Source organism: Leptonotus elevatus, chromosome 4 (assembly GCF_054856555.1).
Source record: "Leptonotus elevatus isolate MCC_2025b chromosome 4, RoL_Lele_1.0, whole genome shotgun sequence".
Lineage (NCBI taxonomy): Eukaryota > Metazoa > Chordata > Actinopteri > Syngnathiformes > Syngnathidae > Leptonotus > Leptonotus elevatus.
Genome location: NC_141242.1, coordinates 5,226,097 through 5,250,905, shown reverse-complemented (window position 1 = coordinate 5,250,905; position 24,809 = coordinate 5,226,097). Strand labels below are relative to the sequence as shown.

Sequence of the window (24,809 nt, the reverse complement as noted above, 5' to 3'; positions counted from 1 at the left end):
CAAAGATTTTGGACTGATATAAGAACTTGGTTGTCGGTAAGAATTAATGACGTTCCACAAATTGAATTAAGTCATGTTATTTTCTTTATGGATGATTTGAACTTTTGTTTCGCATTTAATTAACATTATTTTGTTGATAGGCAAATATCATATTCATTGTGCTTAGTGGAAAAACTGTAAATCCTCCTTTCAAGGATTTATGGCTGATTTTAAGTTGTTGTTTTTTTATGCTTGAAGAAGTGGGAAAGAAACAAAACTGCAAGGATATAAAAGTGAAAGTAAAACAAGAGGGCTGGAAAGCCAATAACACATCATTCTTGTGTGAAGTAAGTAAAATAACACGATTTGAAGTAGGTGGACTTCAGTCACGAAGTCTTCTACCTCGTCAAATGAGTGTGCCGTGTTCCTTTTTTTATTTTTTAAAGACTATGGATTAATGAAGTGTTGGCAGTCCAGAGCCCTGTTTTATCAAGAGTTAAAATTTATTATACGTTATAATTGGTTTTAAGTCCATTCACTCTCTCGTCTCTACAAACTCATAATTGAAATCAATATTAATTTTAACTCTTGATAAAACAAAGCCCATAATGTGGAAATTATTTGTGAATTTTGTGTCGTAAATAAATGTTATAAATAATGATATATGTACAATTGAAAGACATTGATAACAAAATTATAAGAAAATATGACATTTGGTTGTCAGTTACACTGAAATCATGTTTAAATTTAGGACCATATATTCCTATGACTCACAAATGACAGAGGAACCTGTTGTATCACATTGATTGGTACCATGAAATTGGCTTTATTAGCAGGTATCTTGCTTGTTATATCAGGAGCCAAAGGCAGGAGATAAAGCAAATACCATGTAATCAAATCTCTTATTTGAATGTATGTGTTATGTATGAACACACTGATACATTTGCAGCATTCACAACGTTGAATATCAAAATACATGTACAGTAAAAAAAATACTGTATACCATATTATACTAGTAATAGCCTGTATTATATATGCAGTGTAAAGTATTCCTTATATTATTGGCTTGTCAAATTCCTCAAAGGCAAAAAATAAAAAATAAAACAAGGGAAAATATCAAAAAAACTGTACAGCTAGTTTGTGTAAGAAAGTTAAAGTGTTTTGCGTGGAAAACGATAGGCACGCTCATGCGCTCCACGCTTGAGCGCACGCGCCCTCTTGTGGCCGAGGGTAACATGGCGTCCGTGTTTTCAGTTGGCCACTCTCGATGTACGTCTGTTTTGCTCTATTGTACACTGCCACCTACTGGTCCCAATTGGTACAATCCACAGCACACAAAAAAAAACAAAAGCACAGTCGTGGATTGGCCTTTAATTCTAGTTTCCATTGTAACAAAAATACAAAATTGTTTTCAAACATGGCTTACAAATCCACACATTTTTTTTGAACTACTGGTTCATTTTCTTTCAAAGTGTAAAAAAACCAAACAATTTAAACAGTAAAAAGCCTTCATCTCATTTAAGTTAAATTAACGTTACAATTTGGCAGATGAAAAAAAACGCATTTGAAATGCATCAACACAAACTAACATCAACATTTAGAGGATAGCAATACTTTTTTTTGAAATGAACAGGAAAACAAAGAGATGGCTATGAGTACATGTATCGTAAGTGTTAAACAAGCATCATCTACCTGTGAAATGGGTCATTACAGAAGGGGGTGTGGGGGGGGCTCAGAAAAAACAAGCAGAGAAAGATCAGAGTCAAGAATCTACTGTCAGTTCATTAACTGTTTCCATGAAAAAAATGGAGAAAAAAACCTCCTTTATAAATACAACTACCGGTTACCGGACGCGCTCAAGAAGGCCGATTCTGTGATGCCGAGCATGAACAAGGGTGGAGGAGGCCGGTGGGCGTAAGCAGGAGTGGCGCAGGGGTACGAGGAATTGGCGAGGGGAAACCAAAACCTCCACCGCAGCGGCCCTGCCTGATCTTTTTTTTTCTCCTCCACCCGGCGGTGACGGGAATAGAAGCTGCAGGATCACAGAGTGGGATTTAAATCCACGCACGCACGCCCACTCGCACTCTCTCATCTCCCATTTTTTTTCAATGCTGCGAGGTGAGGAAAGTCTCGGCTCCATCAGCTCCAAATAAAGTGCTCTTTCTCTCTTTGACTGTCGTTAAGCGCTTCGTTGAGGTCAGCGGAAGGAAACGCAAAGAAAACGCACACAAAATTGTACTCGTACTTGAGCATTTGCATCCTTTCAAACGGATGACCTTCAACCCCAAAAATAAAAAAAAATGTCTTACAATGTCTCCTTTAAAAAAAAAAATCATAAACAGTATAATAATAATGATGATTATTATTATAATAAGACAACAACGGTAACTTGTGAACTAGGCCAACAAGCACAGCGGTCAAGGCAGTCTTCTGCCTGTGTGTGTGTGTGTGTGTGTGTGTGTGTGTGTGTGCACATAAGAATGTAATCTAGGGAGTGAGCGAGGAAAGGAGTCGGTCCATGTGCACATGTCTGTGTTGAGTAGCACTTCAGTACTTGGGTACTTTGGTATAATCCTCCTGGACGACACTCTTGCACAAACACATGGAGAGGATCATCCCAAGAAGCTGTGGGGCAAAAAGCAGTGACAATTAAGTGTAAAAAGTGTCTCGCGATGTCGCGGCTTACACGTTCCTTCAAATGTAAGACGTCATTTTGGCAGCAACATTTTTTGCAAATTATTATTTTTTTTACACAAGGGCTGGTGTGAAATGTCATTAAGTCTACAGCAGATGAATTTGGTTAGAATCTAGGGCTGTGCTGTCAATTATTACACTCCACAGTTACAAAAAGCAGCATAATCATTAAAAAAAAAGTAATACTAATTTTTTCATATATAGTTTTTTTTAAATGTATACATTTGCACTTAAAGAAAAATTTTAAATAACAAATTTTAACAATTTTGTATCATCAAAAAGGAACTTGCATAATTATAGTATTTCAAAGAATTTTATTTGTCTTAATATTTTTATTTGTTTTGTACCAAAAAAATGCATGTATATATATATATATATATATATATATAAATATATATATATATAAATATATATATATATAAATATATATATATATATATATATAAATATATATATATATAAATATAAATATATATATATATATAAATATATATATATATATAAATATATATATATATATAAATATATATATATATATATATATATATAAATATATATATATATAAATATATATATATATATATATATATAAATATATATATATATATAAATATATATATATATATATATATATAAATATATATATATATATATATATATAAATATATATATATATATAAATAAATATATATATATAAAAAAAAAATATATATATATATATATATATATATATATATAAATAAATAAATGTTACTATTACTATAAATTCAGTTTTGATCCAAAAGGAATTTACATAATTATAGTGTTTCTATTTTTAAATGGGTCTTAATATTTTTAAAAGCTTAAACATTTTCTTGTTTTGTACCAAAAAAATAATCATTTGAATAATCATGATTTCAACTATTGCCAAAATAATCGTGATTTTTATTTTTTCCATAATCGAGCATCCCTATTAGAATCTGAAAATCAATATTGATCATTTGAGTGCAAGGCAAAGAGTGTGCAGCTCAGCTATTTGCGATCGGGCTTGGCCCCGAAGCCCCAGTGGGGGCCCACTGTACAGTAATTCTGTTATTTTGTGGTAAGTGGGGGAAAAAAACATTTGCAGATTTTCCTGTTCTAGCATTAAAAAAAAAAGCCCACCACATTTCCACGTATTATTACATGTACAGTATTCACTTTTATTCTTCTAAGGTGCTTTAGATGGTCCACTTTTCAGTACGATAGAAAATCAGCTCGATGAAAATTAAGACCACTTTCAATTCTTTAGTTTGACGTTGATCTACAGCAACTGATCTAATTCCGCTACCAACTTTAGTGTTTGCATTATCCAATAAATTATCCAAACAGGTGCACATTCTTTCCCATGCATTGCCAATGCTGCAATTTTGCCTGCTTGTCAGACTCCACGGCCCTCCTGACGTACAGCCACTGTGGAAATTGGGCAATGTGCAAACATTTTAAATATATCCGAGGCGAATGACCGTGTGAGGTTATCCACATGAACTTTTTTGTTTCGATCAATTTTGATGAGATCATGTGGTGTGTGTGATGCCACCACAGCACAACACAACACACTCTCCATTTAAAATACAGAGGAGCAAGATTCATTCATTAGCATTTCCTTCAGGGCTACTATGAGGCGAACATGGATACCTCCACGACTGCCACTCCGACACATATTCCCAGAATAACGCCACAGTTCTCCACGAGCCATTTCTCCACATTGGTCATGCAGCCCTGAGGAGGCAAGTAGAGAGGAAGCAGAGGACAAAAAAAAAAAAAAAAAAAAGTTAACAAAGGGGGCGGATGGGGTCAAACACACAAGAGATGAATGTGATCCCACCCGGACATAAGCAGAGCCTTTTTCAAAACTATTGACTTTGGCGACACATGGACCAGTTAGCAACACAGCACAGCTTTCCTGACATTAGTTTTTTAAAGTTATTAACTCATTCACTCCCAGCCATTTTCACTGACGCAACTCCCTTCACTCCCGGCCGTTGTACTGGATTTTGACAGATTTTGCAAGGCCCACAGAATATTGTGTCCTATTGCTATAAAAACATCAAACTTACCAAAAGAAAGATTAGAGTCTCTTTTTTCACCGGGAAAAAAAGTAAATTTCTATCCGTTTCAGTTATTCACAAATCTGTTTAGAAATGTGGGGAAAATAGCTTATTTTTCAACATGGCCCAGGTTGATCTCTTCTGCCCTGCTGCCACCTGTTGGCCGTTTGTGTAATAACTACCACTTCAACCGTTCTTTGCAGTTGAGAGGCTGCATCAAAGCCTTCTTTGAATTCTGTAGCATACCCCCCCCCCCCCACAAAAACATATAAATACGTCTTTGGGACACTTAAACGTTTAAAATAGAACATATTTATATGTTTTGGGAGCAAATTAGATAATCAGAAAAGTGACATTTTTATAAGGGGGATCAACTTATTTTTACATTTTCTGAAAGGTAAAAAAAGAAAAAAAAATCTGCTGGGAAAAAAAAGTGTCAAGGCAGGTTGGGTATCAGGAAAAATAAAGCAAATCCCAGAAGAGGAAATAAAGCAAAGGTTTCCATCCACCCATTTTTATTCAAATTTTCAAGAAATGCAAAAAATAAAATTGAACAAAAACGCTAGAAATTTGTTAACAAGAGTATGAAAACCTAGAATTGTTTTTATTGTATTAGAACAGATATAAAATTTGTGATTAATAGTGAGTTAACTAGTGAAGTCATGCGATTAAAAATTGTAATCGCCTGGCGCCCCTACTTTTTAATAATCTTTTCTTTGTTTAAAAGAAAAGATTATTAAAAATTAGGGGCATCAGGCGATTAAAATTTGTAATCGTAACTACTCGCATGACTTCACTAGTTAACTCACGATTAATCACACATTTTATATCTGTTCTAAATGTACCCCCCAAAAATTCTAGGTTTTCATACTATTATTAACAAAAAGGGTAAACTGATAGAAATAGTTAAAAAAAAATGTTTTAAGTCTATAGCTGTCAACGGCAGTGAATGAGTTATTGAAGAAGCGAATAGCCGGGTGTGAAGGGGATTGCTTCTGTGAAAATGGCTGGGAGTGAATGAGTTAAAAATAATAAATAAATAAATAAAACCAACTACAATTGCCCGGTCCTATGTTATGATGCAACATGAAGACATTGAGAGTGAAAGAAAAAAAAAAACTAGCGATAGCGGACGTGCAGGACGTCTTGAGCCAATAAAAACTCCAAAGCCAAACATTGGCAAGAGCGAAGCACAAACATGGGAAAGGTCTGAAAAGAATCAGCGGACTCAGCAAGCTGAGGTGGTCCAAACATGGCGGAAAGCGGCTGTACCGTTTGGTAGACGGGAAGTTCCGAGGACAGGTGCTCACACAGGCCCTCCACCTTGACGTCGGTGCCGGGCAAGGACTCGTTGCGGCAGGAACACGAATAGAGGTGCTGGGAGCCGTTCTTGACCAGCATGTTGTCGGACCAGTTGCCGGGCCCCGTCCACCCGCAGCATTGCATCTGCGACGAGGGAGGAGACGGAGCCGAGTGGGAAGCTGATCGTTTCGTAACGTATTCCAGCTCCTTCGGTGGAGGCGGAAGTTCAACTTATGACAGCAACGGAGACGATACTGAACGCATTGAGACGAGCGACCCAACGAGCTCCCACCAAGACGCGCTTGCTGTTTGTTCTTCTGCAAAATGGCAGTTTGGAACCAGTTTTTACCAACGCGTTAAGCTTGGCTGTCTCTGGTGCGCATTTTGCTTAACAACATTTTAACTCATTCACTGCCACTGACGGCTATAGACGTCAAAAATTCATTTGAACTATATTAGTTTCACATTTTTTCCCACTTTTGTTAACAAGAGTATGAAAACCTAGAATTTTTTCATTGTGCATTTAGAACAGATATAACATTTGTGATTAATCGATTTATTAAAAAATTGTCTAACACCCCTAATTTTTTATAACCTTTTCTTCTTTTTAATTAGGGGCATTAGGCGATTACATTTTTTTTTTATAATTAATCACATGACTTCACTAGTTAACTCAAGATTAATCACAAATTATATATTATTTTTCTAGGTTTTCATACTCTTGTTAACAAAAGTGGGAACAAATGTGAAACAAATAGTTCAAATTAATTTTTGACGTCTATAGCCATCAGAGGCAGTGAATAAGTTAAAATGAATGTCCGACAAAAAAATAATAATACTTTGACGTTAGTATTAAATACTAGGGCTGGGTATCGATTCCAATTTCCTCCATCGATTCAATTTCGATTCACAAGAATTTAGTTCGATTCAATTTAGATTTTTCCCAATTCGATTTGATTCGTTCAATCGAAAAAATATGTAAATAAATGTCTCTTCTACCAATTATCGTGCGGGCTGATTACCGGTGCCGATATTTGGCATTTCGAAAAAATATCGGCATCGGCCTTTTTACAAATCTGAAGGCCGTTAAAGTTGGTATCTCACTGAGCAGTGAATGCTTGCGAACATAGCAACATTTTAAGATTCATTGGGATTTGTAAAATATTCATGGACAGTTTTTTTTTCCTGCCACGATAATGGGCTGCAAAAAGGACAATCGATACGATATCGATCATTAGATTTTTTTAAACCCAGCCCTACTAAAAACTAGATTTAAATCACATTTATAAACAAAAACAAATATGATATATTGGGGAATGACAAGGAAGTCAAAATCAAAAACTGTCAAATTAAAAACACCATCATCATCGTCAATAACTCACTGTCCTCTGGATGTAGTCCCAAGTGTGCTCCGTGGTTTTGTTCTGGCCGGTGTAGTGGACGATCATGCCCTTAATGATGTTGGACATCTCATGTTTCAACTAGTAAAAACAATGAAGAGCATTCATTCATCAACATTCCTAGGTCTGCTGAGCGATTTTGAAAAACACATACGGGATCAAATAAAGCCTACAAACCAACAAAAGTCTGCCTTTGCGGTTTGAAAACGTCTTTCTACTACGCCGATCTGAATGCGATTAATTGTTCAGCTTGTTGGTCTGTCAGGTGGCCCGCCGAGCTGAAAAGCTGCACATGGGCGCGGCCCCCGCCGTCTGTCGGTGTGCACGATCACACGACTTGTGGCAGCGTCGAAGCCTTCAGAGCTCTTTTGGAGATGTAACCTCACCCTATTCTGGGAACGAGGGCGCCGCCCTGCCCTGTGGTGAAGCCTTAAACACAAGGAGCGTGTCCAGGCTCACGGGGCCGCGAGCGCGCGCTTGCTGGAGAGCAGCAGCAGAGTCCGCGGCCGTGTACACAGAAGGAAAGCCCTCAGTTGGCCTGGGAGTGTTCGAATAAAACACCCGCCACACACTGCGCAAAGACACTATGGCTGCTTATTTTAGGTTAGTCTAAATTAACTCATTCACTGCCGTTGACGGAGATAGACGTCAAAAATGCATTGTAACTATTTGTATTAGTTTAACATTTATGAAAACCTAGGGAAAAAATAGAACAGATAAAAAAATTGTGATTAATCGTGAGTTAACTTGAAAAGTCATACGATTAATTACGATTAAAATTTTTAATCACCTGATGCCCCAAATTTTTTATAATCTTTTGGAAAAAAAGAAAAAGAAAATATTATTAAAAACAACAAAACATAATTACAATTATAAAAAGAAGAAATTATCAAAAATAAAAAATATTTTTTTAAAGAAAAGATTAAGAAAAAAAAAAAACTAGTTTACTCACGATTAATCACAAATTGTATCTGTTCTAAATGTAAAATAATTTTTTTCTAGGTTTTCATAAAAAAAATGTTAAGCTAATAGAAATAGTTCAAATGAATTTTTTTATGCTTATAGCCGTCAATGGCAGTGAATGAGCTAATGAGGTAAGGACGTATGGCGATCAAACAGTTCCCCAAAAGCCTCCAGAATCACATTAGTAAAACAACATCCTGTGACTTTCCACTTATGACCTATGAAACAGTGTTTCGCTACAGAAAGCAGGAGGCTTACGCTCACAGCTGTGACATGAGGAAGCACAAACACCCAGCCGGCCACAGATGCGGCAACGGGTGGAAAGGTGGCGGGCAGCATTCTAAAGAAGGCTGATAAACGCTCAAACAATACAGGAAGTGAGTGTCTCACCTGATCTCTTTGGAAGTAGATGAGAACGCCAGCCGTCACTTGGGCGATGAGGATGAGCAGGAGGCAGGTGAAGTACTGGTGGGGAAGAGGAGATGGAGAACAACGTTCAGCTGGGACCTTTTCAGAAGTCTGGTGGCACTCGAGCAAAATTACAACCAAGAAACCCAGGGAAGGAGAACACTAATAATAATAATAATAATAATAATTAGGGGTGGGAATCTTTGACTGTCTCACAATTCCACTCAATTCCAATTTTTGGGTCTCCGATTCGATTCAGAATCGATTTTCGATTCGGAAAGTTTTTTGATTCAAAATGATTTCTGCTTCAATTTATAGATGTGTAATCGTCATGATGTACTCCAGTCTGACTCGCTCATGCTAATTAGCGCACTACTCGCTGCACTTTTCTCACTCAAAAGAACGGCTATTCATCCAAAATGCTTCAGGAATGTATGCAGGGACGCATCTTAACATTACTCACCGGTATATGCTCTTCCTACGCTGCAAAAAAAAAAAAAAAAAAAAACTACTTTTATTGGACTAACTTGATCGTGACTTTTTCCTTCTACTCTCCTACTGTGGCTACAACTTACCAGTGTATCAGAACACGCGGAACCACACTGCCCCTAAGTGGCCAAATCGTGTACAACATGAACAGCGCTCCCAATAAAGGCACACGCAAACAAGGGCAAGACAGGATAAAATTATTTACATAAAATCGATTTTGGGACAGGACATTTAAAATCGATTCTGAATCGTACTAAATAAGAATCAATTTTTTGGCACATCCTAATAATAATAACAATAATAATAATAATATTAATAATAATATCTTAGATTATATAATACTTTTCAAGGGACCCAATGAGGCTTAAACTAGGGGTGTGCCCCCCCCAAAAAATCGATTCTTATAAGAATCGCGATTCAGATTTAGTACGATTCAGAATCAATTTTAAATGTCCCAAAATCAATTTTATTTAAATTATTTTATACTGTCTTGCCTTTGTCTGTGTGTGCCTTTATTTGGAGCGCTGTTCATGTTGTACCCGATTTGGCCACTTAGAGGCAGTGTGGTTCCACGCGGTCTAATACACTGTCAAGTTGTAGCCACAGAGAGTAGAAGGAAAAAGTCACGATCAAGTTATTCCAATAAAAGTTTTCTTTTTTCAGCGTGGAGCCGTTCTTTTGAGAGATAAAAGTGTCCTGAGAAGCGCGCTAATTAGCATTAGCGAGTCAGACTGGAGTAGATCATTACAATTCCTTGCACATCTGTAGATTGAAGCAAAAACCACTGTCAATCAAATCATTTTGAATAAAAAAAAATCGCCCTTAAGCGAAAATCGATTCTGAATCAAATCGCACAGCCAAAAATCTGAATCAAATAGTGAGACATTCAAAGATTCCCACCCCTAGCTTAAACACTGTCTTCACATTTCATTTTTAATTGTTTAGGACATTGTTTTTTTTACACACTATGTCTAACACTTGTGCTACGTTTGAGTGATTGTTTGGAGGTTCTGTAGCAGCTGCTCACTGTCACTGGGAAAAGATGTAGGTCAACAGCAGCTTCACAATTAACGGCCAACAGAAGAGCCCCCCCCCCCCCCTCATACTCTACATTCTTACTAGCTTTTATTCCTTTCCCCTCACGGACTCCCACATTCATCAGGCAACACATGCTGCAAGTATAAGCATCTATAAGTAAAGACGCTATTGGCATTTGTGTCAGCAAAACATGTGTAAAGTGTTCTTAACCACGCATGTGGACCTGAAAGCAGGTGCAATTACAAGCTAGGGCTGCTCGATTATGGAAAAAAAAGAATAATAATCATGATTATTTTGGCAATAATTTAAATCACGATTATTTATTTTTTGGGTACAAAACAAGAAAATGTTTAAGCATTTAAAAATATGAAGACCAATTAAAAAATATTAAGACAACATTTTTTGAAACACTATAATTATGCAAGTTCCTTTTGGATGAAACAAACTTTAATAACTCATTCACTCCCAGCCATTTTCACTGAAGCAACCCCCTTTGCTCCCAGCTGTTTTACTGAATTTTGACTGATTTTGCAAGGCCCACAGAATATTGTGTTCTATTGCTATAAAAACATGGAACCTACCAAAACAAAGAGTCTTCTTTCATCAGGAAAAATATATAATATTTCTATCCATTTCTGTTTTGCAGCAATTAGCATTAGAATATAGCTAAGTTTCATTATTATTCACAAATCTGCTTAGAATTGTGGGTACATCAGCATGTTTTCAACATGGCCCTGGTTGAACTCTTCTACTCTGCTGCCACCTGCTGGCTGTTTTTGTAATCACCATTGCTTCAACTGTTTTGTGCAGCTGAGAGGCTGCATCAAAGCCTTCTGTATGCTCTAGCATAAAAACAACAACAAATAAATATGTCTTTTGGACACTTCAAATAAAAATGAAATAGAACGTATTTATACATTTTGGGGAGCAAATGAGATAATTAGCTATTTTAAAATGTAAAAAAAAAAAGGTGCAAATGTATCAATTTAAACAACTCAAAAATTTGTATTAATCTTTTTTTACGATTATGCTGATTTTGTAATTGTAAAGTGTAATAATTGAAATTGTAATAGAATTTCTATTAATTGCACAGCCCTATTACGAGCATTTTCATTTTTAAGGAAATGTGCAGCTTCTGTTCCAACAATCGCCTGGAATAACAGTCGAGAACACAAAATGATTAACTATTGTGGTCAAGTATGGGGACAGAGACCGTTTTTTTAGGATTTTGTCTATTTCAGTATCAAGGAGCCATGTAGGGGAATTACGGGAAGTTAAGTGACTAAGATGACTTGCTCGGGCTGATGGAGATTTGCTGTGGTCATGACTAAGATGTGACGTGGTCGCTCAATAGTTGTTGACATTCATATTTGAGTTTGGAGTAAGAAACCAAAGACAACTTACAAATAAGAGATTGCAGTCAGCATTTCAAGAACGATTTGCTGTTGTCGCTTTGTCAAGAAGAACTGCTCTCCAGGGACGACTCCATTTTGCCTCATTCATTATACACATCCAGTATTTGGTAAACTTGTGTTTTAACATCACCGTTTTAAAGGATATCCAACCAAGGAGGATTTCTTGCTGCTAGTCGATCATCACTTAAAAGGGAACTGCAAACTGTCATCTGTGACAGTTTGTTACTTTAAGTTTAAATTAGGCCATAATGACAACTTTACCACTAAATGAGGTACTCAAACCACCCAAAGGCAATTAAAACAAAACAAAAAATACTGTTTGATATGGTTGAAAAATGTACAATGATGCAAGTATTAGATACCAATCAATATTGATGGTTATTGTTTTTTTTTGTAGTTAAGAATAAGAAAAAGGACAAAAACGCTGAATTTGGGTCATTTTATTTTGAAATGTAATATTTAAAGGGGAAGTCAAGTCAAAAAGTGTCTTTACAATAATTTGCCCCAACTAGTTTTTGGAATATGAATTAAGGAGCAAAACGTTTTATCCATCTCAGGGGTCGACCACTTTGCAACTTGCTGCCGAGTGAAAATTACATCATAGTGCCGAAGGCCTCAGCTTGCGAAGGTCACATGACCAAACCCAGATATAACAGGTGAGGATACCTGATACTGTATTTCTATGACTTGACAGGGCGTAGTGGCCGGCTGGCTCCCGCTCGCTTAAAACGAAATAATGTATTTTTATCGCGCGTGAGACTTACGTGCAGTTTGACGGGCTGTAATTTGCTACATGGCCACATTGTGCAACTGCGATCCAAATCTTGAAAAGATGTCGCTCATTGACGTCCCAAGGAAATGCAAATGTTTCATTTGGATTTAACACAAAGATAATCAGTCTGCTTTCATGGAGGACTACAGAAATTGTAGAATATTTACTGTTGAGAAGATGATATGAGAATTTGGACAATTTCAATTAGTCGATTATCCAAAACAATTATAGATTAATTTAATAATCCATTAGTTTACAATTAATCATTGCACCTCTAATCTTACATCCTAACCATCTCTCTGCCTCTGGAATCCTACATGTGCCGTTATTTTTCTCAGCTTCAAACGAATGTTGACTGCAATTGCTCACCAGACCAAGAAGGCAACGAATTTCGTAGATGGCTCCGATACAGCCGAAGAAGCCCATGGCCATTGACAAGGACCCCACTCCGATGAGGATGTAGGAAGCCACTTTCACCGTGTCTGACGATTCCTCTGCAGAAAACAGAAAAAAACAAAAAGTTGGAACAAAGACAAAAAGTTAAGTTGTAAGCACTCAGTCAGCAACCAAACTGCACTGGGCAAAATTTGGGAGATAAGCAGCCACGACAAAAGCATTTTTTTTTCTTCCCTGCTGTTTGTTAACCACAGAAAAAGTTTCCAATCTATTTCCATCTCAGATGGCGTCCTTATTCACACGCACAACAATTTGATATGGCTGGTCACACTGAGTACAAATAAATAAATAAATAATGCTACTCAGAGGCTAGAGCGACATTATCAGCCAGCAGAAAGTTCAACCAAGACAAGAAAAATATGTGGTGAGATTAATTGATTGCCCTCTTTGCAACGGTGGGGGGAATAAAAATGGAAGATAGGAGCGTTGCAGAGGAGATAAACTGCAGCCAAAATATGGCCATGTGTTATCCGTGTAAAAAAAAAAAAAGAAAAAAAAGAAAAGAGAACCGTGGAATATTTCCAGGGTGGAACAAACTGTGTCCAGAATCAGATAATTCACTGCACAACATTGAGAAGAGCCTGGCAGCTGCAGCAGCTCATCCACGGCTGCGCTTTGTTGCTTCTTGGCAAGCGGCTGCATATACAGGGCTTGAAAATTATCTGCTGACGCTTTACATGGTTGTGTGCTCGTCTCATGAAGGCAGACATGATAAAAAAAAAAAACTCTAAATCAAAAACATGAGATGACGATACACAAATTAGACTGACATATACTTATTTTAATTGGTGCTGAGGGTAAAAAACAAACAAACAAAAACCAAAAATAAAAACACGAATGCTCAAAGATATTACTTGTAGTAATAAACATTTCAATACTATACTTCAATTTTGAGAACATGGGCTGGTAAGTTCATTACATTTTTTAAAATTGTGATACATGTCGACGTATGCACGTCACTAATATTGAACAACATAGAGCTAACACGCGCATATTAGCATTCGCTGTTTTTGTGCTTAGGCCTAAGCAATAACGGTCTTGTTATAAGTGGCATCTGGTGACATCTTGGTGCCAAGGAACTATGTTAAAGTGGGAGGAGCTTGCCACCATCTTGTGGCATCTATAAGCAATTATAATTACAGAGCAGGGCTCGGTCTTTATCCCCTGCAAAATGTGGGGGTTGGCTGTACTGCAAGTAGGGGTGCAGTTATTAACCGGTTTTACGATTAACCGTGGCTTTTAACTCTTTTACTGCCACACGTTATCCAAAAAACAACCGCGCCAGCGCCAGGCAATTTCGAGCATTTTAACTCATCTTTTAAGGCAAACAGAATATTGTGTGCTGTGACTACATAAACATGGTGGATACCACATGAAAGATCGCATTCCCTTCTTTCATTAGGAAAAAAAAATATTTGTACCTTATTCCATTCTTTAGTCATCACCATTTGAAAATAAGGAATTTGAGTGACACTGAGCGAAAATTGAAAAGATAAGGAGAAAAGCTTTTTGCGAAAAGATTAATTTTCTGCACAAGTGACAGTGAGACTAATATGTTTTGCTTAGTGACGCTTTGTGAATTAGATTTAATGTGACAAAAGCTTTCGTCAGATTCATCATGTTTCATTCTAATTTCACACTACCGGCCCATTGACCAGGCAGCGCTGCACAACACGTTGCACTGCCCATTGAGAAAAAAAAACGTAGTAAACGTCAATCAACGTTTTGGGCGGCATTCATTGGGATTTTAGTATACGTCATTATACGTTTTTGGCGGTAAAAAGAGTTAAACGTCAGGATTATATAATCGCAGCCGTTCAACAACACTGGTTATTTCCGCTCACAACAGTCCGTCAGTTTAAACTCACGTGCGGCACAAAATGCGCCATAGTTCATATAGTTCTTCTGTTTCCACACGGCCCATTTAGCGGGCGCACAACAATACGGGGCTCAAAACTTTCTGGATAAGCCATAGGCCGAGCTTGTGTCCAAATTCACAAGACTGGGTCCCGAATTTGTCGGCTGCATGACGACACTCGGGACTCGACAGCACGCACGGACTGAATGGACCGACAATCCATTCGTATGCAAGTCCGTGCGTGCTGTCGAGTCGCGCCGGGAGTGACGTCATGCAGCCGAGACTTTTGAAGCCGCGGGGCCGCCATCTTGGGACTCCCAAGAAACGTATCTCAGCATATGCATCTGGCTGCAAAATGTGTAGCGCTAAACTGCACAAATCGCCAATTTAAAGGCTGTGGATGAACATTTCACCTCCAAGTATGATTGAAATTGAAAGAAGAATTTTTTTTTTTTAAGATGAAAGAAAAAGAGGGTACATACCGTCCACTTGTTATACATAGTGCCCAGGCCCTTTTTATTTACATTTTAGTATTCCGTTATTCATTTTCCCTTTGTTAAAATAAACCCGCGTTTTTTTTTTCTCAGACTATAATCATACACCAAAAATCTGAAACCGTTGCACCCCTAACTGCAAGGTGTCAAAAACCACAGGTGTCTTTTTGGCAACACAATGCAAAGAAAGTTCTTTCAGAACACTGACCTCTCCAAGAAGCTCAATAAAACACAAAGGCATTCAACCGCTGAGGATTACATGAATGGAAAAATAAGATGGTAGCACTTTATCATGACTGCAGAAAAAAAAATCATCTATTTCCTGTTCCCAGTACAACAAGACAAGTTTTACTGGATAGTTTGTGTCTCTTCTTAAAAGAAAACGTTTGTTAAGTTCCAGTGAAGTATTTCCTCTTGGGCCCATTGCCAAGTGTATCTAATCTCTGGGGTCAAATATATTTCATACAGCTGTGTCAAAAGTAACCCAATCAAAAATGGGTCAATTTGACCCAACTTTGAGTCAAGAAATGGGTCTTTTAGTATAAAACAACTCAAATATTAGTCAGATCCTTTACATGGGTAAAATAAATAAATAAATCATTTTGTATAAAACCAACCCAGAAATTTGGGTCAAACTGACCCACAAAGTGGATCGGGACATTTTTTTTTTAAATCTATAATTGAGTTTCTTTTGACCCAACTGTTTTTAGAGTGTATCGTTCTTGCTGTCTTCTTCGGTGCTAAAAACATGCACACGACTCAGGTCAGAAACTGTCGGCCTCTGTACTACATCGTTCCATAACATTGCGCCTCAATTCCAGGCAAGTCTCCTCTAAATAGTTTCAGTGGTTTTCACACACTTGCAACACGCGTTACGGGAACCTTTGAGAAAGTGGCTGAGAGAGGATAGATTGGTAGTGCAACTCCCTTCTGTAAAAACAACCAGGGATCCGGCATGTGTACAATCAGAGAAAAGTGATGGTTGTACATTCTTATAAATAATTATATGACGTTTGGATTTCGAAATGTATTTCTGTACAGGATGTTGGAAAATGCTTTTGCTGCACTCTGTGGAGATGGAAAGTCGTGTGTGAGGGAAGGAGAGAATATGCTTTTTGACAACAAAACATACCCAATGTCTATTTGCCTAAGCAGCTCCGCATGCCTATTTATACAGCGTATAATGAATGGAAACTGAAGACAAAGAGATCCTGTTTATGGTCCAGCAATGGTGCGACTTCAGAGAAAACTGCGACTAAGATTTTTATTTTCATTTTTTTGTTTGTTTTCGTATACACAGCAACAGGTCATCGAGACAGTATAGAACGGGATGTCCTTGGGGCATTAGGGATACTATCTCTGGAGGAACAGATGGATTATCAAAACAGTGCTGCTGGCTCTTGAAAGGGGTACCAAATATTATATTGTATGTGCTTGAAGCCTGGACTAGTGAAAAAAACAAAAACTTCTATGAGCATGAGCAGCCCACAGGGAGAAGACAACATTCAAATGTGATTTGTTAAGGACACAAGCTCAATCAATCAATCTTGGGTTGGTCTTTGTCAATGCTTTAAATTCCTTACTCAACTGGTAAGAAATGCAAACATAGGTCTGTATACCCTTAATAGATGCCTCGAGATCGGAAATCAAATTGTGGGCCTCTGAATCGGAACCGAATCATGAGGTTCCCACAGATTCCTACCCCGAAAACTGTAAATGTATTGCTGAAAACAGGAATTGTGTCTTAATACGACCGTAACACTAATATCTAAAATTCATGGGAAAAACACCAAAGGGAATTTATTCAAAGCTTAAAATGCAGGAATATATGGTATATACGTAGAAAATTACCTGTGAATGAACAGAAACAACGGCTCTCATGTTACGTTCGAGGATCACGGTGGACACAATCAACTGTCGAGCTGTTTGCTTTGCAAAATACAAAATGTCTGCAGGCAAACGCCTTTCAAATCCTGCTGACTCATGCTCAAGAATACACCCAAAAAAATATTGCATACAACTAGCGTAAAATAATTTTATTGTGCGTAAATAATAATAATAAAATTGGACACCACGCTCAAAGCAGAAACTACTCGGTCGCCATGTAAACTTGAACTTGAACTTTCGGTTTTAGTTTCTAAACTAGTTCCAGCAGAATCATAAGGTTAAGTACAGTTTATAAATGGTCGCATGTACCTTGCGGACTCGACATGAAAATAACCGTAATGGATTTTTTTCCCGCCGCCGCGTTGTCACACCGTGGCCAGCGTGGAACCCGATTAAACGGTATTGTGCCGGTTTATTGGTAATGGCTGTTTTTTTTTAAACTGATGCGCTTTAAGGGCTTCTTTTTACATGGTTGTGCCGGCATGTCACGAACAGGAAGTAGTCGCTGCAGCTGTTATTTGCTGCTCCAAATACATTCATGCGCAAAAACAACAGCGTAAATCTCACTTATTTCTACTATATGTGCAATATTGGAAACAGCCAAATCTGGTGATTAATTTTAAATGGAAAACAATACTGACTCTCAAACTGAGTCACGGCAAGGGCGGACCACCATTTCGGAGAACAACCACATGCACTTTTGACACACTTTCAGCCTAGCATGCGTTGCAAACACTTAAATTGAATAAAAATCCTATATTTATATTTCAAACCATAACAAAAGGTAGACGGTGAATTTCCAACTCCGGAGGGATGCAAACGTTGCTATTCTGAGCAAAGATACATCTGGAACGAATGTAACTAAAGCGTAGATGTGGAGATTTATACTAGATGACTTTCCATCCTGGTTTCCTGTCAGGCAGTGCTACAATTTGGTTTCATTACGCTTTTTAACATTGCTGTCTATCGTTGTGCTGATAATGTTCCTGTTTGCAATTATGTGGAAGCTTTGGGTCCTTGAGTATAAATAGAACTGTGGCAACATCAGTGGGGAGGGGGGGGTGGGGGGGTTGAGAGCGAAGGTGTTATTCTCCATCATAAGACGAAACAACTTGAGAAGTCTTGAACTGGTGAGCTGTTAACTCATCTTGCTGACTATGTTGTTATGTGTGTTTTTGGAAAATATGCGACTTGTTAAAAGAAGACCTGAAGAAATCTTCATGTTTCAGGTGGGTGCTTTTTTGGGGGTCCCGCGTGAACATTCTTACATGTTCCTCTGCAATAAGCCACTTGGGAGGCGATCCGCATATGTTGCACAGAGCAGGCAGTCAGCAGAACTGACTCGGGTCAAATGTGCTGAATGTTTACAGAGCATTATCACACTGGGTCATGGCAGTTAGAAGGCGTGCGTGCGTGCGTGCGTGCGTGCGTGCGTGCGTGCGTGCGTGCGTGAAGACACTTACGTAGAACAGCAATGAAACTCTGGTTATCAAATAGAACCCATAGTCCAAAGCCCATGATCAACGCTCCGAAGACCTGGGAAGGAAAATACAGTAGAGAAGAGTCAGCTATCATAGATTACAGTTGAAATGAAATACTTGTTGTCGTGGTGCCTCTCTTGTTTATGCAGCCAGTTACATCTGGAATGAATCCAATTCTCTATAAAAAAAAACAAAGAAAAAGACCGGAAACGGTGCTAAGCAATCAAAAAGCTACACAAGATTCAGTGTCTTCTTGTTCCCAATGTGATGTTAAGGTACCACTGCGCAGGGTTTAAATACGCAAAGTGTACATCCACAGTGCTGTATATCGTTTTCATGATCACAGTAGGTCGTCTCGTGTCGCTTCCGTTTGTTCCTGTGCATTAACCGGGATGCATTGGACAGAGTTGTGTGAGAGCAACTGATAAGGAACAAGCAGCATTATGCAAAAGATTCCCACAGTATCTAAAACAAAATTACCCTGTGAACATAACCTCCTGAAAATATTTGTTTATTCCAAGTGATTTGAATAAATAATACAACTTACCAACACAGGGCATAAAAATAGTTGATGAATTAACCTCTCATTTGCAATCCAGTCGATTGCCAAAACATGGCAATGGATTACAGACAAATGACACATACTATATTCTATTCGTGCTATGATGATCCCTTGAGTAGAATTATGCCGGGTTTTGTGTGTAAACGCCTCTTGAACGCGACTAATGAGGTCACGGGGTTGAGAGCAGACCCTTGATGTGATGATCATGGTTCTTGTTGGGCAGTTGAGGGGGCACAGGGTTTGGGGGGGGGGCGGGAGTAGATGAATGCTTGCGGAACCCCTCCCCTCGGCACGCCAACAATAATTACAACCCTGGTTAAGAGGTGTTCATTTAGTGGGACCGTTGAGCCTCCGGCAGCCATCATTAGCCCACCAGTTCCCGGCTTCCACTAAAGTGTACACGTGGACACACATCAAAAGCTTTCTCTCAGGAATACAAACTCATTTGAAAAGTCCAGACATCCTCCGAGAGCCCATTTTGAAAGTCTTGGGATTATCTGGCCCTGACTTTACGTTGTGCCCTTTGAGAGCGAGGTGGCAATGAACTCTAATAAACCATCTGCTGTGCTTTCGACGCCCGATGTAACATCTCTCCACCAGGCAAGCCAAATGGAAGATCTAGTCTTGTTTAGTTTCAAAACCAAACGTCTGCCCAAGACTAAAGACCCTGTCCACATGGAAACGAGTTTAAGCGCATCCACAAAAGATTTGTTTATGGTTTCTGTTTTGTCCACTTGAAACTTACATTTAGGGAGCCCACACATGATCATTTTTTGACGATAAAAAAATAATTGGTCCCCGAGTGAATACATTTGGAAATGCTGAAAACGCGTATGCATCGTTCCTAAGACAAAGATGCTGTAGTTCTTGTGTGACCTTGTGGTAAGACCGCCAACAACAACAACAATGGCGGATCATCGTTCCAAATGTTTTTGACCTTGGCAGTGATCTTTAAAAGCCTCTAATAACACACGAAAAAGTCACAAGATTTGTCACTAGTGCATTTTTTGAAAGAGACTCAGGGAGCTCTGGATACTCGCTAAATATTGCTACAAGGTGGCAACACTGTGTTATTACGCAGTAGAAACACATGCTAAATACAGTACACAGTTACGATAAGCGTCATCGTAAAAAAAACAAAAAAACAAGTGGATACTTACAAAGAAGATGAGGTTGAAGAGGAAGAGAAAGTACTTGGTGACAGTGATGCATCCTTTCGTCATGGTTGTGATTCTGCGAGGCAGAAGTAAACACAGGGAAGTGGTTACGTTTAATTTTGGATTGCCAGTGTGAGCCGAGCAAGAAACGTAAAAAGACAGATGGGAAAGAGGTAATTATACAAAAAGCAGTTACCGGCACCACAGAGAAGTTCAGACCACGTAGTAAGAACAACGGAACATTTCACAGATTCAGTGTTCAGAGAGGCTCACAAATGGTTTTGATCTCATGCTGGGCATGTGGTGTGATCTAAAATGTGTTGATCCTTCTGACAGATTCCAAGATCAAATGTCCAAAGATTTGAAAATTCTTGACAAAGACCCTAAAATCTAGTTTAGCCGGGAAGACACAGTGTGGTGGAGAAGCATGCTAATGTAATCAAAAGCAAATGCAAGCCGGCTTTACTTGCTGCAACAAGTTTGCAAAACAGCATAACAGTGCGACCCGATGACGTGCAAGTCTGAAAAAGTGGAACCAAAGTCATCATACAAAAGTTTGGACATGTTACGGTGACATCTGCTTCCCAGCCCCTTTGCCAGTCACATAAGCGTGACTGCACAAGCCTACGTGTATGACTGTATCTCAGTAGCTTGTCTATGAGCAATACTTTCCTTCCGTGGGCAAGAAGACCCAACACCACATGCAACCGAGAGCCGTAGGAACACTTTATGGAGCTTCCCTAGCGACAGGATGAGAAGGCAGTGCTCCAAAAGTGCTAAATAAATATTTGCCGTACATAGCCAGGCCTTTTTCTTCATTGAGCACACTCAACCAATAGAACTAGCCATCATCATGCTGCGCCAACAATCGAGTCTTAGTCTTTGTACGAATCTATGAATTGATTATTGCGATTTTTTTAATTATTATTTTTTTACTCAAATTTAGAAAATACTAATCAGTAAACATGTATATGTACACTGTAAGATTTGTATGAAAATGTATTTATTTATCTGAAAATTCAGGCTTATAACAGGTTGCAGTCTGTTTCATGTTTAAACAGCACTGAAATCAAATATTAAGGCTTCGTGTTCCATTAATAAAACATTCTTCCGTGCTTAATGTGTCAATCCTAACCCTAAGTAAGACATTTTGTTGAATATTCCCATTAAAAAATTTGATGTTTAAAAATCGATTCGGCCGCATATCGAATCGATTCGAGAATTGCGCGCTGTAATATTTTGATTTTTTTCTAACAACCCTAATTTTTACATTCAATTGCAAAATCTTTGATCCCAAATGTATGGCTGGTTAAGCTTTACAGCGAATAATTAACAAATGACTTCTCAAAGTCAATATGGTAATCTATTAAGTGACACGCCTTGATGCCAATAAACAAGATTAACTGTTTGGAAAAAGGATCACACATTTGTCAATGTCAACTCTGTAAGTCAATTGTCATTTTAAATTACTCTCACAGTAGCAAATAAACAAGGAAAGAAAAAATACTGAGCTTATTTATAAATATAAAAATGTGTCTGTGTGTGTGTGTGTGTAGCTTTCCGGACATTTTGAGATCCTTGAAATCAGCAAATGCAATGTTGACTCAAGACAACTGGCACCTTTGTTTGTTATATTTGTCACGTCTTGTTTTCCCAAAAGCGTTCAAATATCACTTAGCCAACTATGCTATGCGATGAGGCTAACAGAAATATTGCCCAGTTTTGAATAAAACTGCCGCATGCTGTAGGATCCAAGGAGCTTCGCCCTACAGGGGTCAACATTGTGTACACGTTTGCGGTTTTGCCTCGCCTTTCAACACCATGGGCTGCGGTCACTCACTGATTAGTCATAAATTTCAGTGGTAAAATGTCATAAAACAGTCAAAGTCAGAAAATGTGTACTTTTTTTTTTTTTAGGTAAGCAAATCTTGTTTAATCACCCCAAAACATTTTCTTAGTTTATTTTTCCTTTCGGACACGTTATTATAACAGACCTTCAACACATCATTTACAACATCAACAATATCTGAAAAGAAAAAAAGGGCTGACGAGTTGAAGCTGGGGTTTTATTAAACCTCCCGTGGATTATAAAAACCCACCGTTTGACTTGTGAAAAATGAGCATCTGTGAGCTCGATGGGCCTGATGACCCAAATAACAACAATTTTGTGCTGAACCCTGGCATGGAAAGCGTACATAATACAACTGAGAGTCATGCAAGAATATAATCCTTAAAGAAGATTTCCTTTGTTGTATTGATGGACCGCAGTCGAGTAGATTAAAATGGTTTAGCTATGATTCACATTGTTTGAGGACAGAGCCCCATTCCCGTTAAACAGCCATCCGGGTTAGCGGTGTAGCTTCCACAAAAAGTGTCGAGCGCAGGAAATGACTATTTATTAGAAATAGGTTCTTCAATGGTGGTTAAGAATGAAGATGTGGTCTAAAGTTCATTTTAAGGGACCTTTCTTCCTTCTGAAGGCCAATATGAATAAGAAACATACGACGCAGCAATCTTTTTTTTCTTTTTTTACAACAACTTCTAACAATTCCTTCCTCTGCGCCTTTGTTTTTAACCGTTGTATAGGTTCCCCACACCGGCATTATCGACAGCGTGAGCGGCAGATGGCAGTATGTCTAATGGACCCGGCACGGATCAAACACAGCCCTGAAGGCAAAAGGTCTCGACCTACCTTCATCCACTGCTGTTATATCAATATCCGACCCATTTCAACATCTGTCAAGCCCGGTCCACTGGTTTGACTCTCATGCACTATTCTGGTAATAAACCCTTTCATTACGGTCATAGAATCCTGCTTTAACACATCCGCAGTAGGCCATTGTCTTCATTGATATGGCCATCGTAGAAGTTTCACATAGCAAGGCAACGAGTTCAGGGTTCGTCTCTCACCAAGTCAACTGACAAGAGCTTGAAAGACTAAAAGAGCATCCGTACAGGTAGGGGGGGGCAAAGGCTTCTGCAGTCATCTGGAGATAGTTTAAGTGTGTGATGTCATGGCATATTTGTCTCGAGACAATGATTCATCAGATGCATCAGTGGTGACAAAGAAGGGGGCTCCCAGACAGCGTCTACGAGATTCTGACATTACATTCTCACACCATTTCAAAACTGGAATAAATCATGGTTTAGACTGCTCCTCGGAGTCTGTTCGTAAACCACAATAATGGAAGAAGAAGAAAAACGGGGTGGGTGGGGGTTGGTGGGAGAGACACCCACTGAAGCAAGCACCCTATTTTTGTTGTGTTGTAACTGCTGTTGCCTCAAAGGAAATACTGTAGGTGGGTAGTTTTACTTATTACTACCTCCATTGTTAAAAAAATAAATAATAATAATAATACATAAAATAAAGTTTCCCAAACCATCTCAGCCTTATTTGTCAAGCCAAACCACACTGATGTATTACAAAGAGCAGCATGAAAGAGGCGTTAGATAAACAAAAATTAGGACGACACATCATAGCCATATTGTTAAATTAAGAGGTATTCATTTAGCAATGTGTATCAATTATGTTTTTAAAGAAAAGCATTGTAAACGTAAAACAGTTGAATAAATGGGATGCAACTAGTTATTTGTGATGTCGTACAATGTAAAAATACTGTTTTTGTTGTTTTTTAAAAGGCATCAAAAACGTTATTGGCCAAACCACAATTTCAACATGATGCGAAGAGGATTAATAGAGTGCCCACATTTAACATTCACGTCTTGTTGAGTTTGACAATAATCTTGCGCCGGGTTAAAAGAGCTTCATTTTTTTTTCTCACGAGATCACAGCAATTTGAAAAGTCAACGTGTTTACATTGGAACAAAAAAAAAAGCTTCATTCACGCGCAGGGAAGGACAAAAATACGACAAATGAACGTAAGATACAAAGTTCAGTACAAGTTTATAACGATGACTCAAGACACACTTACTTGGTTTATTTCAAATCACCGAGTTTTGTCGACAGTCTTCGGATAAGCGTGTGACTCCAACTGCTTGCTTGCTTGCTTTGGTGTGGAACTTGTGCTCGATGCTCGTGCATGTGCGCGTCCTGAGAAAAAGAACTCACGCCCCACTGATCTGTATACGCCCGTGCAAGCCGTTGAAGCCACCGGGCGGCCATCTTACCACTCCCATCTGGCGAGCAGACTACTGTATAAACTATACATATAAGTATATACGAACAGATTAGACACTGATACAATTATTAATATTGTTTTTCTGTTTTACATATATATATTCTTTAAAGTGTTTTTGATTTTAGTTAGATCAATAAAACTGTGGTAGAATGTGGTCTGTTTTCCCCCTAAGGAAGTGAGGTGTCAGAATCCACACAGCAGGTATGCGAGAATCTCTGGAGCCAGCTCTCCCGAGGTCAATAGTTT

General features: G+C 38.3%; 1 protein-coding gene across 1 annotated transcript; it reads right to left on the bottom strand.

Moving 5' to 3' along the window:
• Window positions 1-1,334: 1,334 nt before the first annotated feature.
• On the bottom strand, window positions 1,335-24,484 carry LOC147175108 (CD82 antigen-like). The gene is made up of 9 exons (XM_086072845.1): window positions 24,357-24,484; window positions 20,428-20,500; window positions 18,688-18,760; window positions 12,899-13,023; window positions 8,798-8,872; window positions 7,427-7,525; window positions 6,015-6,188; window positions 4,330-4,413; window positions 1,335-2,604 (listed from the first exon to the last, which is right to left on the bottom strand). The coding sequence occupies exons 2-9, from the start codon at window positions 20,488-20,490 to the stop codon at window positions 2,527-2,529; spliced, it is 771 nt and encodes a 256-aa protein (XP_085928971.1). The 5' UTR covers window positions 20,491-20,500; window positions 24,357-24,484; the 3' UTR covers window positions 1,335-2,526.
• Between the last annotated feature and the right edge of the window lie 325 nt (window positions 24,485-24,809).

What these genes read in the sequence shown, in the direction of transcription:
- LOC147175108 (XM_086072845.1), bottom strand. Translation starts at nt 20,490, where the DNA reads ATGACGAAAGGATGCATCACTGTCACCAAGTACTTTCTCTTCCTCTTC. An exon ending in GAGTTTCATTGCTGTTCTAC is followed by an intron (nt 13,024 to 18,687) that starts GTAAGTGTCTTC and finishes TGTTTTCTGCAG; the next exon opens with AGGAATCGTCAGACACGGTG. An exon ending in AACTTCCCGTCTACCAAACG is followed by an intron (nt 4,414 to 6,014) that starts GTACAGCCGCTT and finishes TTGCCTCCTCAG; the next exon opens with GGCTGCATGACCAATGTGGA.